This window comes from Balaenoptera borealis, assembly GCF_965194805.1.
Source record: "Balaenoptera borealis genome assembly, chromosome: 1".
Classification (NCBI taxonomy): domain Eukaryota; kingdom Metazoa; phylum Chordata; class Mammalia; order Artiodactyla; family Balaenopteridae; genus Balaenoptera; species Balaenoptera borealis.
Window position 1 is genome coordinate 129,437,624 of NC_138860.1, and position 17,918 is coordinate 129,455,541.

General features: G+C 37.2%; 1 protein-coding gene across 2 annotated transcripts; it reads right to left on the bottom strand.

Moving 5' to 3' along the window:
- Positions 1 to 523: 523 nt before the first annotated feature.
- TYW3 (tRNA-yW synthesizing protein 3 homolog) lies at positions 524 to 17,916 on the bottom strand. 2 transcript variants are annotated; one of them, XM_082355935.1, is made up of 6 exons: positions 17,640 to 17,914; positions 15,014 to 15,094; positions 13,821 to 13,919; positions 13,532 to 13,603; positions 11,139 to 11,272; positions 524 to 998 (listed from the first exon to the last, which is right to left on the bottom strand). In XM_082355935.1, exons 1-6 carry the CDS (start codon positions 17,811 to 17,813, stop codon positions 770 to 772), a joined length of 789 nt encoding a protein of 262 aa, XP_082212061.1. In that variant the 5' UTR covers positions 17,814 to 17,914; the 3' UTR covers positions 524 to 769. The 2 variants fall into 2 exon arrangements, with proteins under 2 accessions (XP_082212061.1, XP_082212062.1); XM_082355936.1 differs by lacking the exon at positions 13,532 to 13,603 and having other exon boundaries at positions 17,640 to 17,916.
- Between the last annotated feature and the right edge of the window lie 2 nt (positions 17,917 to 17,918).

The window sequence follows — 17,918 nt, forward strand, 5'->3', positions numbered from 1 at the left end:
ATTATGTGGAAGAGGAAATGGAAGCCCTTGGAAATTAAGTGATTCGCTTAAGGACCACCAACTTCTCTGTAGCAGTCAGAACTCAAACCCGAGGCTTCTGATTCTTTGCAATTTTTCATGGCACATTTGTTCTATTGAGATTCCTGTGTCATAAGTTATCATTTCTGACCAGGCGTAGTGAAAAGCTAAGCCCACCTGCTTCATGGAGGATGTGCCAGTGGCAAGCTCTGGTTTGTGAGAAATAATGGGGAAAGAGGGTTCAAGTATAATATTTTGTCCTGAACAAAAAGGATATCAGTTGTTTTATCCGCAATGGCTAAAGAGAGGAAAAAACTTGTCCTTGGACTCCATGGCAACAAGCAGCAAAGTGACCCCCTTGAAGGCTGGAGATTTCAAAGTTAAAAATAAGTAAAATGTTGTTATGATTTTTACTCTAATATTCCTAATGTTAAGGCTCTCTTGAAAGGGTATTATAGTTCTCCTGTTTTATAGAAGTAGAAACTGAAACTTAAGGAGAGAGAAGCATTAAAAATCATAATTTTATTTTTGCAATGACTGTGTGACTAAAAAAGATGGTATTTAAGAGCAAATATTGATATTATACACAGCTATTTTTAAAAGCTAAGGGTTTCCCTAAAATATAGAGAAAAATTAAATCTTGTTTTTCTGAAAGGCTGACACACTCAACAAACTAAAATACTCCTATAAAGAGCAGCTTTATAATATCTATTAGAAACATTATTCTACCAAGACACTTCAGAACCAAATCTCAGTAATCTTCAGGGAAGATAGTAACACTGATTCCTGGATCATCATGATCATCATTTTCAAGTTCTTTATTATTTTCTTCAGTAATATATTTGCCACATGCTTTTTCTGGGTTTCTTTTTTTCTTGTGAGTATATGATGAGTTATTTTTTTCTCTGATTTTCTCTTTGGGAAATGAGGTCATAGAAATAGTTTCTTTTTCCAAAGCATGTTGTAGGCAGTTGTAAAACCTGTAACGAAATAAAGTATTACTGTTATATCTGTGTGTTCTGAAACAAAATGAAATACACCTAGAATTTATAAATTACATAAACCAATGTCTCATATTAACCTCAAGATATAGAATAAATCACAGAAATAACGTGCTTCTTGCTTTTATGATTTTTTACTTAGGAAAAGAAATGTTTCAGTTCTTTAAGAACAGTCCTGAAAACTGGATTGGAATCACCTCTTGATAACCTCTGTCCTACCTTAATTTCTATTCCAGATACAGGAATCAAACAAAGATTAAAAAAAAGAAAAAAATATATTTCTCTAAAAAGAATCATAAATGTAATAGAGGCTCATTTTAGAGAATTTGCAAAATATGTGAAGTTACAAATACAGATCACCTTTACATAACTACCTAAAAATAATGACTCTCATATTTTTATTCTTTCCAGTTTATTAGTGTATTCTGAATTAATACATCTGTACATGTATACATATACCTACTGTCTTTTATACAATTGTGATATTACATATAAAGTTTTACATTGTTTTTTCAAATTTAATATTTATTGAAAACACTTTCCATATCACTAAATGAACTACAAAATAATACTTCTTAATGGTAGTATAACATTATGCCACTTAGACTAGCCTTAATTTACTTTCAAATTTTCCCAATACAAACAACAATGTGACAAACATTTTGGAAATAATGTGATCTGAGTTTCTAGCTATTTAGGATAGATACCTAGAAATGTAACTACATGGTTAAAGGTTATAAATATTTAAGGCTCTTGATAAGTACTACCTGTTTTCCAGAATGGATATTCAAAAAATACGCTTCTAAGGGCAGAACTTGAGAGACCACTTCACTCATACAGTGAATATTACATCAAAAAACACGCTTTACTTATAGGTGATTACGGTCTCTCATTATTTGTATTTTCATCTCTTTGTTTGAAAGTGAAATTGAACATTTTTTATTAGCTATTTTAATTTTTTAATGTAAATTATTCTTTTCCTTTACTCAATTTCCTGCTGGAGCTTTTGTGTTAGTTTTCAGCATACGTTGGAAAGCAGCAGGATGGCTTGGTATGCTGTGTGTGCTTCACACGAGTGGTCCCCTGGGAAAGCTGAGGTTGGCTAATTCCAACCTCACTGAGTCTCGATTTCCTCATTTATCAAACTAGCTATTATCCTGTACCTAGCAGGGCTGTCGGAGGGATATATATGTAAGTACCTAGCACAGTGCCTGGCAGTGAGTAAGTTCTCAAAAACGACTATTGTTATGGAATATAAACTCCATGAGACCAAGGACTCCATCTATCTTGTCTTCTGTTACATTCTTAGCACGGAGTACAGTACAGCCACACTTGGGTAAAAATATGCCAAATAAGTGAATAAATAACTACTGAACAAAAAAGGTAAATATGGATGTATTATCTTAGGTCCCAAATAAAATGATCTGAAAGTTGAGAACTCCTTTGCCACTGCAGGGATCTCATCATGCTTTAATATCCTATTATAATGGGAAGCTATGACAGGAAATTTCTGACATCTACAGAAGAGACTCCTCTTTGGACCAATTTTCTTCTTTCTTTAATTCAATGAACAGGCTAAGTTCTGCTTGCAAAAGCTCTAAAACTGCCCTAAAAAACCCAAGATAATCACCTCTTCCCAAATACTCCACACAATGCTAATATATACCTAACATGGTTACTAATATCCTATCCATATTTCAAGAACTTATATACTCATTACTGTACACCTTGATATCCAGCACCATGCCTGGCAGATAATAAGGGCTAATTGATATTTCTAAAATGAATAAATCAGTCTCAAAGAGGGAGGTACAGTAAAAGGGAAAACAGTTTTTTAAGAGTTATAGCAAAAGGCTTTGAAAAATATTAACTGATGTTTAATTTTTTAGACCCCATAACATGGTAACAACCTTTTCATTTAATGCATTCCTTATATCCTTACTTAACTGAAGCCTGGTTTCCCACAAGGACACCACTGCCCTGCATTCCTCTTAAGTGGAGACTGCTTATTCTTTCCATATCCTGCCTCAGAGTTGAGCGATAAGGTCAGAATTCACCTGCCTCACCAACAGTTTGCCAGACTAAACTCCTTCATGTGCCCCTCTGGTTATCTAACAATATTCTGTTCAGTCCTTTACATTCATGGAAACTTCTACACTTGGCTTGATCTTTGTCTCCAGGTCTTGCCATCATCCTGGGTGACTTCAATGACTAGTTTTCTTCTCATCTTCCACAATGCCTATTTAGAATGGTTTTAAAAAATGACCCAGTAGCATAACTCATTTTATCTAAAACAAATCCAAGCATGCTACAAAAGGGTATGAATCACCCTTATGTGATAATAAGAGGTTATTCACGATGTGCAACTTTATATTCTATCATTCTCTACCCAACCCTGCTCTTTAAACTTAGGTAACCAAGTCTTTTCTCTGGATTCTACTGCATTCCTAGAAAATTAAAGATAAGACTAAATTCCTCTTTTATGATCACAGAAAATTAACAGCTGTGTAAAATACCTTGTCAATTACATTAAAAAGGTAATTAAAGAGGAACAGGTGCCTGACTTTAATCTTCCATCAAACAACCTAAGAATTCAAAGCTATATCCTTGGGGTACCAAAAAAACAACTGGTAAAATGGAACAAAGACCTTTCCATGTTGAAAGCCAAGAATAAAACTTCAACTACTTTTTTGTTTTCCTTGGTTAAGGGAACTTTTAAAATGTCCTTTGGTAAACTGTCTTACTAAGTCAGAAATTTGTTTTCCAATTACACGTTCTCTTCTCATGATATGACCCTTTACACAGCATTCTAAAGCCCAATTCTCAAAGTGTAATTTTCTCAGCTCTCAAAGGCAACAAAAAGAGCTTGGAGTATAAAACGAAATGTATGCTCAGGTAACTGTTTTGTTCCCCCCTCAAAAGAAAATCAAATTGTCTTCAGTTTTTCTACCTCCACAGTCAAGATTATCATGACATAGGGCAACCTGTATATAGTTCTCTTCATGAGAGAACTTTTCAGACCAGTGCTGGGAAAATGAATTCTTGTTTCTTGGATCAGTTAGAGGACCATGTGCAATAAAAAGCTGGTATTTTGTTGACTTCCGAAATAGGAACATAAAATTAATGAAATCTAGGCACAATTTCGTACCCTTTTAAGGCTTGCATTATTCACAAAAAACAAAAGAAGGCTATTCTCATATATCATGTATTTGGATTTTTAACTGATTTTAAGCTCTAGCATTTTTTATTAAAAAACATGTATGTGACAGGGCCTGTGCCAGTGCTAGAAACAGGTAAGAAATGTGGTCTGTGCCCTCAGGGAGCTCAGGGTTTAAGGGGGGCTGCAGAGCCGTAAAGATACATTCAACGTGCCATGAAAAAGCTAAGATAAAGTAGGAGCACACTGGGGGCACTGGGGGCACTTTGCTCTAAGTAAGATCATGAAATGTTCCTTGGAAAAAAACCCAATGCCTGGGCTGAATTGCAAGGATGAGTGGAAGCTGGCTAGGTAAAGGGAGAGGAATTATGAGAGGAAAAATTGAAGGGAGGGGACATCCAAGGAGGAACTATCAGAAAATATGTGTTTTCACTATTTACTTCTCTGATCTTCATTATCTACTTCTCTGATCTTAAATATACAGGGAAATGTGTGAGTTATTTATTTACCAGCTTTAGTTCCATTTTAAAAAATAAGACTTGACTCCTTCTCTTCTCCCCCCGTTTCTATCTGCTGCCACATTCGGGTTATGTTCTGCAGTATCTCTCCCATTCATTTTGTTACTCGGGGTCCTGTTACTTCTTGCCTGGACTGTGTAGCAAGAGCCTACTCCTGCTTGCCCCATGAGTTAGCCATCTTACATCTTCCAGAATAATCACCCTAAGGCTTTGAAGCCATAAAAGTAGTACTACTGCTAGAAAAAGTCTGTCAGCTAAATTGAGCAAATATTTATTGACCACTATTCTCCTGTCAGACACTCAGAAAATAATAAGAAACTGTCTTTTGCCTTTGGTGAACTCAATATAATGTGTTAACTTTTAAGTTCCTTTATTGTTTAGGATAAACTCAATAAACATTTATTGGGTTTCTACTGTGAGCCAGACACTCTATAAGGTTTTAGGATGAGAGATATTTGAAGTGTGTGTATGTATGGGTATGTGTTTGGTTGGTGGGAGGGGAAAGTCAGTCCTATACACAATGTGACCAAGTTGTACTGGGGAAAAAAAGACATATGTGCAATTAAATAACTGTAATTTAATATGGTTCACATTTCTGTTTTCACTTAGGCGTAAATTGTAATAATGCCGGTAAATGATAATAAGAATTTGAACCAAGGAAATGGGTAAATGAGGTTGAGATTAAGATAAGAAAGATATTAAGGAAAGGCTGATGGGATATTTTGGTTAGATATATTCAATAGGTTATTAGACATATGGGCCCAGGACTCAGGAGAGATTTGGAAGATCTACCAGTATCTGGGGAAGTTGCTGAAGCAATGGGCCAGGTAAGGAATCCTGGAGAACGATAGCATTTAAACAAGAGAAATCCAGAAGGAAGCTAAGAAAAAGCACCAAACAGGAAGGAAAGCAGCAGTGATGTAACAGAAATTCTTACCGACAGGTATATGAAATAATGCTCAATGTCACTAATTATCAGGGAAATGAAAATCAAAACCACAATGAGATATCACCTTACACCTGTCAGAACGCCAATTATCAAAAAAACAAAAGACAACAAGTGTTGGCAAGGATGTTGAGAAAAGGAAACCCTTGTATACTGTTGGTGGGAATGTAAAATGGTGCAGTTCCTGTGGAAAAGAGTATGGAGGTTCTTCAAAAAATTAAACATAAAATTACCATATCATCTAGCAATTCCATTTCTGGGTAAATATCCAAAATAACTGAAAGCAGACACTCAAACAGATATTTGTATACCCATGTTCACAGCATCATTATTCACAATAGCTAAAAGGTAGAAAAAACTCAAACATCCATTGATGAATGAATGGATAAACAATATATGTTAAATACAATGGAATATTATTCAGCCTTAAAAAGAAGTAAACTTCTGCAAAGGAGGCAAGACTATACAATGGAGAAAAGACAGTCTCTTCAATAAATGGTGCTCGGAAAACTGGACAGCTACATGTAAAAGAATGAAATTAGAACATTCTCTAACACCATACACAAAAATAAACTCAAAATGGATGAAAGACCTAAATGTAAGACCAGACAACACAAGCAGAATACTGACATAAATCGCAGCAATATCTTTCGATCTGTCTCCTAGAGTAATGGAAATAAAAACAAAAGTAAACAAATGGGACCTAACTAAACTCAAAAGCTTTTGCACAGCAAAGGAAACCATAAACAAGATGAAAAGACAATCCTCCGAATGGGAGAAAATATTTGCAAACAACGCGACCAACAAGGGATTAATCTCCAAAATTTACAAACAGCTCACATGGCTCAATATCAATAAAACAAACAACCCAATCAAAAAATAGGCAGAAGACTGAAACAGACATTTCTCTAAAGAAGACATACAGATGGTCAAGAGGCACATGAAAAGATGCTCAACATTGCTAATTACTAGAGAAATGCAAATCAAAACTACAATGAGATACCACTTCACACCAGTGAGAATGGCCATCATCAAAAAGTCTACAAACAATAAATGCTGGAGAGGGTGTGTCGAAAGGGAACCCTCCTACACTATTTGTGGGAATGTAAATTGGTGCAGCCACTGTGGAAAACAGTATGGAGGTTCCTTAAAAAACTAAAAATAGAGCTACCATATGATCCAGCAATCCCACTCCTGGGCATCTATCTGGAGAAAACCATGGTTGGAAAGGGTATATGCACCCCAATGTTCATTGCAGCCCTGTTTACAATAGCCAAGACGTGGAAGCAACCTAAATGTCCATCACAAATGAATGGATAAAGAAGCTGTGGTACATATATACAATGGAATATTACTCAGCCATTAAAAAGAATGAAATAATGCCATCTGTAGCAACATGGATGGACCTGGAGATTATTATACTAAGTGAAGTAAGTCAGCCAGAGAAAGACAAATATCATATGATATCACTTATGTGTGGAATCTAAAAAATATGATACAAGTGAACTTATTTACAAAACAGAAACAGATTCACAGACTTAGAAAACAAACTTATGGTTACCAAAGGGGAAAGGTGGGGGGAGGGATAAATTGGGAGTCTGGGATTGACATATACACACTACTATATTTAAAACAGATAACCAACAAGGACCTACTGTATAGCACAGGGAACTCTGCTCAATATTCTGTAATAACCTAAATGGGAAAAGAATTTGAAAAAGAATAGATATATGTATATGCATAACTGAATCACTTTGCTGTACACCTAAAACTAACACAACATTGTAAATCAACTATAGTCCAATATAAAATAAAAATTAAAAAAAAGAAAAAAGAAAGCCCGCAAAAAGAAAAAAAAAAAAAAGTAAACTTCTGATCACACTACAACATGGATAAACCTTGACAACATTATGCTAAGTGAAATAAGCCAAACACAAAAGGACAAATATTATATGATTCCACTTGTATGAGGTACCTGGAATAGTCAAAATCATAAGAGACAGAAAACAGAAGAGTGGTTACCAGGGGCTGGGAGTTTGGGGAGTGGAGAATTATTGTTTAATGGGGATGGAGTTTCAGTTTGGGATAATGAAGAGGGTCTGGAGATAAACAGCAGTGATAGTGGTGGTTGCATAGCAATGTGAATGTACCTAATGCCAATGAACTGTATAATGGTTAAAATTATACATTTTAGTTATGTATATTTTACCACAAAAAAACCAACCATTGGAAATATTCATTTACTTTTTCAGTCCAATTTGCTTTATTTTTATCAATATTATATGCCAATATATTTGGCCCTTCTACTCTATATTTAAAAAAAAATTTTTTTTAAGATGCCATGCTTTTTTAAATTGGAGTATAGTTGATTTACAATGTAGTGTTAGTTTCAGGTGTACAGCGAAGTGAATTAGTTATACATACACATATATCCACTTTTTTTAGACTCTTTTCCCATATAGGTCATTACATAGTATTGAGTAGGGTTCCCTGTGCTATACAGTAGGTCCTTATTAGTTACCTATTTTATAGATAGTAGTGTGTATATGTCAATCCTTACCTCCCAATTTATCCCTCCCACCCTGGTAACCGTAAGATTGTTTTCTACATCTGTAACTCTATTTCTGTTTATTCTACATTTTATTTAACATTTATTGTCTTATTATACAGTTGGTGAGAAGAACATGGCTAATTCCATCCAACCCAAGTCAGTCCTGATCTCTTATTAATAGCTACAAAGATAGCCCTCCACTTGTAATGGGTAAATAGATCTCCAAACTTCATATTTTTTACCTGGAAATCATTATGTATGAAATTATCTTACTCTTCCTACTAAGAAGTGGGCTTAGGAATTGTTTTTTACAGAAGAGGCTTTTTTTCTATTAAAATTATTTTACCTTTTGATTTTCATATCTCAAGAATATTTCTTATTGCTGGAATGTTACGCATTAGGATTTTAACTTTTAAAAATTCTATTATAGTTGTTTGAATTATGAAACTTTGGTCCAATTTTAGTACTCAACGTCTGATTGCAGAACTCATCACCTCCAGTGTTTATTTTTTCTCTTTTCCACAGCAGAAGAGAACTCTTTCTCTGCATTTGGTTGAATATACAGCTGTTCCCAAAGGAGCTCCCTAATTTGTTCACCCTTTCTGAATTCACATGTAATCTTCTAATCAGTATCTTAAGAAACTTTTTACCCTTCTTTAATTTTTCACTGATTTTACATGATGAGCATGACTCTCCTGATAGCAGCATGCACACCATAATCTCAAAACATATTTTTGAGTCAATGGATTTAAAGCATAATTTGATTTTATAGTTGGTGAACGTGACTCAATTAACTTCACCAGGTGTATAGTTAGTTGATCTTGGGCTATATTTATAATCTTATTGAAATTCAAGGAAGGAAAGAGAGAAACTGATTTGCTACCTCGTACATTTTCGCAAACAGTGTCACTAGAATACTATCTAACAACCGTAGTCAACTTTTGGAATGGTACCAGTAAGTACCTACATACAGTTCAAACTCTGTAGTCTGGTGGTGGGGCTGGGTACCTTCAGTTGCTTACTTGAAATCATCACTTTATTTAGAATGTTTGCTCAAAGAACCTTGTGGCCAGGTAACCGCTCAGCTTTTTTCAGCCAGGCTTCCGCTAAAAAATTCAGCCCTAATGCCTGCAGACATCCATTGTATGTCATGAATTACTTCTCTCCAATGTATCTAGACTAGTACAAGTTATATACCACTGTTGGGAGAACTGAGAAATAGTCACTTGAATAATTTTGTTAATTCTGTGGTTCAAATAAGGAGCCCTGGTTAAGAAAGCCTGGATGGCGGTACTGATGTGATTATAGGTTTATTCTCTGTATGAGTCCGTGAAGAAGGAGAAAGGCTATCCTATCCTAAGAATCCATGACGTGACACGGACAGGGCCTGTCGTTATACATATGCTGTCCAGTGTATACTAAAATTGTTCTTTAAGATAAGTAGGTACAAGAAAAATGAAGCCAGGAGAGTTGAGTAAGTTGTGGGGAAAGCAGGATTTGAACTCAGTTCTGCCTCTGGAGCCCATTTCTACCCCTTTCCACCATGCCACGCTGCTGCCATTGGCACTTCTGGCCTTAGCTGCTTCATAAAAAGTTCTAGGTGTTAAAGAATTTTAAGCAGGCAAATTAAGCAATAGGATTCCTTTTCATTTCAGACAGGATTCTGATGGTGATACGGAGAATGGCTTAGCAGAGAGACATACTGGAAGCATTCTACTATAAGACCAGCTAATAAGGTTACTGCAATGGTCCTGAATAAAGAACACGGCAGGAAGGGTGGGGAGAGAAGAATGACTCAGGAGTTATTTAGGCAGTGATTGGCTAGTTGTGAGGTGACCAAAGGGGTGGGGAAAAAAGCAAAAAGAAAATTATAAATGATAACAAGATGACCATCAGTCCTTAAATAACTCAGAAATTTACATCTTACTGATGGTAGGTCAGTGGCATTTATCTTCAAATATAAAAGGCAGCATAATAGTCACTTCTTTACACCAAAGATTCTATTCTTGGGAAAAAGTTGAAAAAGAAAGTCATGTAGGGCTTCCCTGGTGGCGCAGTGGTTGAGAATCTGCCTGCCAATGCAGGGGACACGGGTTCGAGCCCTGGTCTGGGAAGATCCCACATGCCGCGGAGCGACTGGGCCCGTGAGCCACAATTGCTGAGCCTGCGCGTCTGGAGCCTGTGCTCCGCAACAAGAGAGGCTGCGATAGTGAGAGGCCCGCACACCGCGATGAAGGGTGGCCTCCGCTTGCCACAATTAGAGAAAGCCCTCGCACAGAAACGAAGACCCAACACAGCCATAAATAAATAAATAAATAAATAAATAAAATTACAAAAAAAAAAAGGAATGCTATCTTTAAAAAAAAAAAAAAAAAAAGCATTTAAAAAAAAAAAAGAAAGTCATGTAAAATTAATCTACCAGGAGGTGAAGTTTAAGAACAAGAGAGATATAAAGATGTGAACTGATAGCCATAATCCTTCTGACTGGTACAATTATGCCAATTCAAATCTAATGCATGACAGGAGCCGGGTTCTGAACTAGCCAGAGGTATAAAGTATTTATTAGACTAAAATTAACCAGGCTGTTCTCCTCAAAAGGAGATTCTAGGTAGTCTTCAATAGGTCACATCCAGGAGGCAGAGTGTACCTCCTCCCTGGCTGCCTTCAGCTGGATCAGTTATGGTCCCTGGGGCTGCTGGGCTCTTACCTGAGTGACTTTCTCCTTTATACCTGTTGCTGGCAGTCAGGTGTCCCACTATCCTCCATGGAGCTTCCTCCCCTTTATGCTCCATTTAGTACCCATTGCAGTCTGGCCTACTCTCATCAATTACTTTCATCACCTTAACTATTCGTGATAAGGCTACAAATATAAAAGCAGTTGGGAGTATAAACTGAAGATGGTGTATATTAATATTTTCAAAGAAGACCTAGGCATGTAAGACTATACCTTTCAATTCTCTTCTTGTTTTCCTCCATTTTTTGATTTGCTACCTTTATCAGGAAGTTGATATATTCCTCTGTCACCATCAGTTTTCCTTTATGGGTTAATGGAACTTCTAAGCCATGTGTGCTCCGGACAGCCTGCAAGGAGCAATTTAGATATGATGACTTATGTACTAGAGAAACTGAAGATAACTAAAGAAAAGTCCCAGTCAGGGCTGTGCTTATATATAGTTTAGCTCCATTACAACATTTAAGTTTGTGCTTTGATATAATTTTGTTAAATACAGTTGAATCAAAGGAGATTCAAATAGATTTTCCCATCATATAAAATCATTTGTAAAGCAAGTCATTCTATACATTGTCTTTCAGAGAAGCACATATTATCAAAGAATCCAATGAACTTAACAGTATCACTCTCACTAAAGCTAAGAAAGCTTTAATACACTATTTAAAGAAAAGAAATAAATGAAACCTCAACAGAAGCTTCAAGGGAAAATCAGAATGGACTGGATGCTAAGGGGCCTCTTAGCACTGCTTGAGCAGGGTTGTTACAAGATAAACCATGCCTTTTCTCTCTCACAAAGTGGCTGCTTTCTCAATGCTTTAGGGTTGCCAATGTTACTAACCCTGCTGATGAAACAGTCAACATATTCCAAGTAAATCCAAACACTGGATATAGGTTAAGAAACAACAAAAACTATTATGAGGCATAAAAATTCATTCAACAAGCCTTTACTAGGCATCTGCAATGTTCTAGGCCCCATGTAAGGTATGCAGGTACAGGATGAATATAACATGGTCCCTGCCCTTAAAAGAGCTAACACTTCTGAACAGGAAACAAACAAGTGAACAGAGAATCACAATACATCGTGGTGCTATGACAGAAGAAACACATACGTGTACATGTGCATGCATGCACGTACATGTGCACACAAAATGCTAAGGAAATGTAGAAGAGGAGCAACTAACTGAGACAGGTTGTGGTTTTATGGGAAAGGTGGCATCTGAATTGGAATTTTAAAGGGTAAGTGTAATTTCACCAGATGTAAAAATGGGAGAAGGGGAGCATTCCAGCCAGAGGATTAACTTTTCTATAGTCATGGGAACATGAAAAGCATAATACATTTGGGAAACAACCAATAGTTTTCTACCTGGCTGGGGTGGAAGTATGCTGGCGGAACATGAGCATAAATAAGGTAGATGAAAAACAGTTTATATAAGGCCTGAGAAAACACCAGGAGACCTTGACTTCTTTAAAAGGGGGGATTCTGACAGTATTGGCTAGAGGGACTGAAGGAGAAGATGGGTAGGAGGAAGACCAGTCAGGAGACCACTATAAAGATAGAGGTGAGGGACGATGACGGCTCAAGCAGGCGCAGTGGCAGAGGGCTTGGAGAGGTGGAGTCAGGAGTGAGAAATCAGAGGCAGATGGGACAGGACTTGTCGCTAATTGAATATGGAAGACAAAGGAGAGAAGGTGAAAGAGTGGCTCTGTTCTTGCCTGGGCCACCACACGCAGTGGGGACTGAGATGGGGATGCAAGTCAGTACCGTGAGCTTTCATTTTCTATTTAGTCATGCTTTACAGATGTCTTCTTTTTAAGCCACCTCTTTTTGGAAAATAGGCTATTTGTTAAAAATAGATAGAAAAAAGGAAAGTCTAGGGAGCTAGAATGGAAGACGATCTGAAGTAGTTCAGAAGCAAACAAGGTACACCATGCCAAACAGTAAACACAAACAGTAGCTACCACGTGTGATCAGAGAGAATAGGGCAAAATCACTAGGGGTTGGCTTGGCCAGGAAAGGACTCAGAGAGGCTGTGGGACTTAGAAGGAACCTTAAAGATCTTCTAGTCCAGGGGTCGGCAAACCTTTTCTGTGAAAGGATAGATAATAAATATTTTCAACTTTGCAGGCCATACAATATCTGTCACAACTACTCAATTCTGCCATCGCAGCACAAAAGCAACCTTAGACAGTAATTAATCAAATGGGTGTACTGGAACTGCCTGCCCGGGGGCTGAATGTGGCCCTAGGGCAGTAGTTCGATAGATACCTGATATAGCTGAGAAAGTTCAGTCCCTGATGGATCCAGGCAGAAGACTTTAGACCCCGGGTCTGTGATTCTTTCCACTACATCATGGTGCTGATTAAATTGGGCCTTGACTATTTAGGATGAGGAGGACGGAGAGAAGTTAAAAGTAAGTGGAGGGGAATACTGTAAAATATGACCTCAAATGTAAATCTAACAACTCTGGACTTTGCCCTGTACAGAAAAGTCAGCCACTGAAGGCTTCTGAGCAAGGGAATGACAAGAAGACTTGAGTAGAAGGTTATTCAATAATCTGGATTACTTCATGATCAAAAAATTGCTTTTTGCCAAACAAAAGGTGTCATACCAACATAGTCTTTCCTCTCTTTCCCACTGTTATGCCGGAGTTCCTGAAACCAGAATCTATTGCCACTGAATGCTGTAAGAAAATAAATTTGTTAAATTTGGACCATCTGGCTAATCAAATAAACACTTTAGCCCTACAAACTGCAGAAACATTTATAATCCCAAATCTATAATTAAATAAAATACTAGTTGATTAAACTAGCATTGCATTAATCTGGGTAGAAAATTTAAAGTTTAAAATTAAATCTACTCACATACCTATAAATTCAAGTGTAATCACAAAATTTTACCAGAATCTGTGCATCCTGCAACTGTCGACACTGCACATGAAGAACAAGTGGTTCAAATTTCAAAATGGCATCGCCATTCGCTTTCTTTAGGGCTACAATCTAAATAAACGGAAAATGTTAGGATCAGACACAAATACATGATCCTGTTCTTTGGTGACCCTTTATCCTACGTAACTTCAATTCTTCCAAAGAACTTTCAGACTCATTCTGCATCCTTCCACAGTAACTTTTCACTCTGTTTTCTTGGTCCTCTTTCTCCAAAACGTATTGATCCGCTTATTCTTTTAAGAAACCTGATTTCTAATTCTCCCATAAACCTTCTGTGTCATTCTTTCCAACCATACCTCAAAAAAGTAAACTACTACTCTATTTAATTCCATAGCAGATTTTTCATTAAGGAATATGGTATATAAAGACTAGAAGGTCTAGAAGGTACTAGAAGGTCTGTCTAAATGTTTTGCTGTTAGATTGAGGTTTGAGGCACATATACTATTATGTCTCAGCTAGAAGCTATATAAGGCAGTTGTTACTTCTGTCTGCCTAGTCTCCCTGCACCATCCTCCCTCCTTCACATCATTTGATTCCGGTGGGACTGTCAAGTGTGACCCTGTCACTCATCACTCCCACTATCATAATATCAGAGATGCCAAGTGCCTAGGTGTGATCAAGGATAGCATTCCATTCTACTGGCAAAAATAGCTGATCTCAGGGGGGAGAACACCTAACCAGGAAGGATGACTCAGTGTCCTTTGGAAATGAAACATGGATCTTAAAAAGTAAATCTTTTTCTGCTGGGGTTGATGGCAGCTATCTTTCCTGCCACAAAGATTATCTGCCACAGAAGAGGAGAAGGGCAAACATACAGAGAGAACCAGTACCCAAAGGAGATGGAGACTGAGTGAGCTTTGAAGACAACATTTAAGCACCTGAGCCAGTAACGTAAAATGCCTGACTAATGCAAACTTATATGAACTTATCTAAACATTTTAATTTAGGAAACTAAATAATCCAGCACAGATAATAATCTCCCACAACTAAAAAAAAAGCCATTGTAATGAATTCTCTTTAGGCTTTATAATCTACAGTCATTATGATTCTGCACATAAACCACCCTGAATTTTCTATTCTTTTCATATGCATTTAAAGTGACTGTGAATTAAAGTTTATTTCTAAATTGATATATAAAAATTTACCACATCATCTTTCACAGAGGGTTTGTGTGTAACCAGTAGCCAGCAACAGTTTTGTTTCTGAACCTCGGAACCATTTATACCCTAAAATGAAAAAATAACATAATTTAATTTATCATATAATATTTACAAAATAATAAGTACAATGTATAGCATATTTTAGGCTTTCTTAAATTAATAATCCCACGTGATTTTAAGTATTACTGAGAACAATTCAACAGGCTTTTGGGTAAAGTTAACGTAAATGTTAACAAAAATGAAACCAAATTATTTGAGATAGAAAGAAAGTAATTTGTTTATTAAGGTAAAAGAACTTAATAAATATTTTCTGAAATACGGTCATGATTTTGTCAGGAGCAAAGGGATTATCACAAGGGGTTGTACACGAGTAGCCCCTAAATTGTACTCTAGCTGTTTTATATGATTAGCACAATATTAAAAAAAAATTTTTTTTGAATTCCTTTTGTAAGAAAGCACTGTTCCAGTCCCACACAGGACCTACCACTTTTTACTGACACCTGATCTGTTCATACCTTCCTATGTCCCTAGTCGCTATAGGCATAAACTTGTAACCTCTGGATTAGACCTTATGTGTAGTCCCAAAGGGCAGAGCTAGGATTGAAAGATCAAAATTTCAAGAGGGCAAATATTTTAATGTAACTTTTTGCTTATTAACTGGAAAAATGTTTATTTGCTAAGTTCTATTAGGTACTTTAGATATAAACAGATCCTACCCTCAAGGACACTGGAAAGAGGATGCAGGAAACACATGCACTTTTAAATGACTATACTTCTACAAGGTAACTTTTTTTTTTTCTTAAAGTTATGCATGTTCTCTTTCTTTTTTTTACAATGTAACTTTTATACAGTGGGTACACAGGAGACTTTGCTGTCTGGCTTTGGAAAGGAGAAGAGCTGTGCTTGTCCTAAATAACTGATTTGTTTTCACTGAATGACCTCAATGACTTATGTTTCTGATCTTATGCTGGCTGCTCTAAATCTTACAGCCAAACGTGTGGCCCACCTCTAGCAAATTTACAGAGTCTAGTGGTATATTTTGAGAACTAATGCCATCTCTGCTTTATCTTATCTATACTCCCTTTATGCAGATTCTCACTTTTTATTTTTCTTTTTGTATTGCCTATTTGTAAGTTGATCCAAATTCTTCAAGAAATAAGGCAAAGTGAAAATAAATACAAGCTATAAGATAATACATAAAATGAAAAGAGGTTCAGAAAAAGTCCTAAGGCAGTTCAGAAGAAATAGTCATGGCTTCCAAATGGATGTGTGTGTGTGTATTCAGGTAGAAAAGGGGAGTTTGGGGCGGTACGTCTCAGATACGCAGAAATGGGGGAAGACATTTTAGGAAAAATAAACATGAGCAAAGGCAAAGGCAGATAAATATAAGAGGAAAAAGAGAATAGTTGTTTCAGTAAACAGATTAAGATGAAGAGTAATAGTGGAAAACAGAGCTGAAAGGTATACTAGAGTATTTCAGCATAGATGAGTGACATGCACAGAGTTGTGCTTTAGAAAGGGGAATCTATTAACAGTGTGTAACATGGTTTGGGGTAGAAAGACTGGTAGAGTTCAGTGAACAGGTAGAGTTCAGTGACCTGTTAGGAAACCACTGCAGAAATCCAGGTAAGACAGGGCAGGAGAAATGGAGGAAGAGAGAGAGATCAAGACAAGCAAGAGTGCCAGTGCTCAGGGGGCAATGGAAGCAATATAAGAATGAGCAGGCCCTGCTAACCTGGGAGACCAGCAAATGGTCTGTCAGTGAGGAGCTAAAGAATGAATTTATGAGTGTGCTGTCTTTCATGCTCTGAATTTAGTCCTAATGTTAAAATGAACACACAGCTAACTTTTACAGTGCACTTAATATGCCAGGCACGGGGCTAAAGGTTTCAAATAAATAATCCCATTTCCTCTACATAGAATCCCTGTGAAGTGGATACTCTTTATTATCCTTAGTTCATGGAACAAGAAGGGGCTAAGTTTAGATAACTTCCCTAAAGTCACATAGCCAATAATACCCAAAACTGGTTTAGAATCTAAGCAGTATCACTTCAAAGCCTGAGGGACTGACCACTATCACAGACTACATACTAGTGTACTTTCTCAGGTAATGTAAAAATTACCAGAGTTGTAATAACGGAGTGAGCCACTAGGAGGCAGTGAACTTCTTAACCATAGCGATCTTCAATCAAGTGGTTAACAACGATTTGGTAGAGCGGTTAACGAGAAGACATACGCCTCGCCAGGCTGTGAAGTCTTTAGATTTCCTTAGTATTAAAAAAATAAAATTCTCTAACCCTTGCAACTCAAGATCATTCCCAGGCCAGTAGTTTCAGCATCACTTGGGGGCTTGTCAGAAATACAGATCAGACCCTCCTCTAGACCTACAGAATCAGAATCTGTATTTTAAAATATCTCCAAGTGATTAACAGACACATTAAAATTTTAGAGGCATTGGTTTAAGTCACCCTCTCAGTTTCCTTGATAAAGAAACCGAGACCACCGGTCAGAAGAACAAACACAGACGGGGTGTTACATTGGGTGAGCACAAGGCTCCTGGTGTTGCACACTACAGGGCAGGCGCTGGAAGGGCACAAAGGGTCCTGCTCACCTGGTCCAGGAGGATGATGCGGCCAGCGCAGGAACTGGTGGTGAAAAACTGTTCTCGCCCATTTAGGAGCTGCACAAGCTCTACCACATCCTCGTCCACACTGCCTTTCCGGCTGAGGTCCGCTTTGCTCAGACACTGCGCCTTCCATTTTCTGAACTCTGCGCTACGATCCATGCGACGAGGGAGTCAGGGTCTGAGCTTTCACATTAGCCTCGCCTTTCCCTGGGGGCAGCCATATTGAAGCCAGTGGTGGCCGGAAAGGTCCAAACTCCTTCCTCG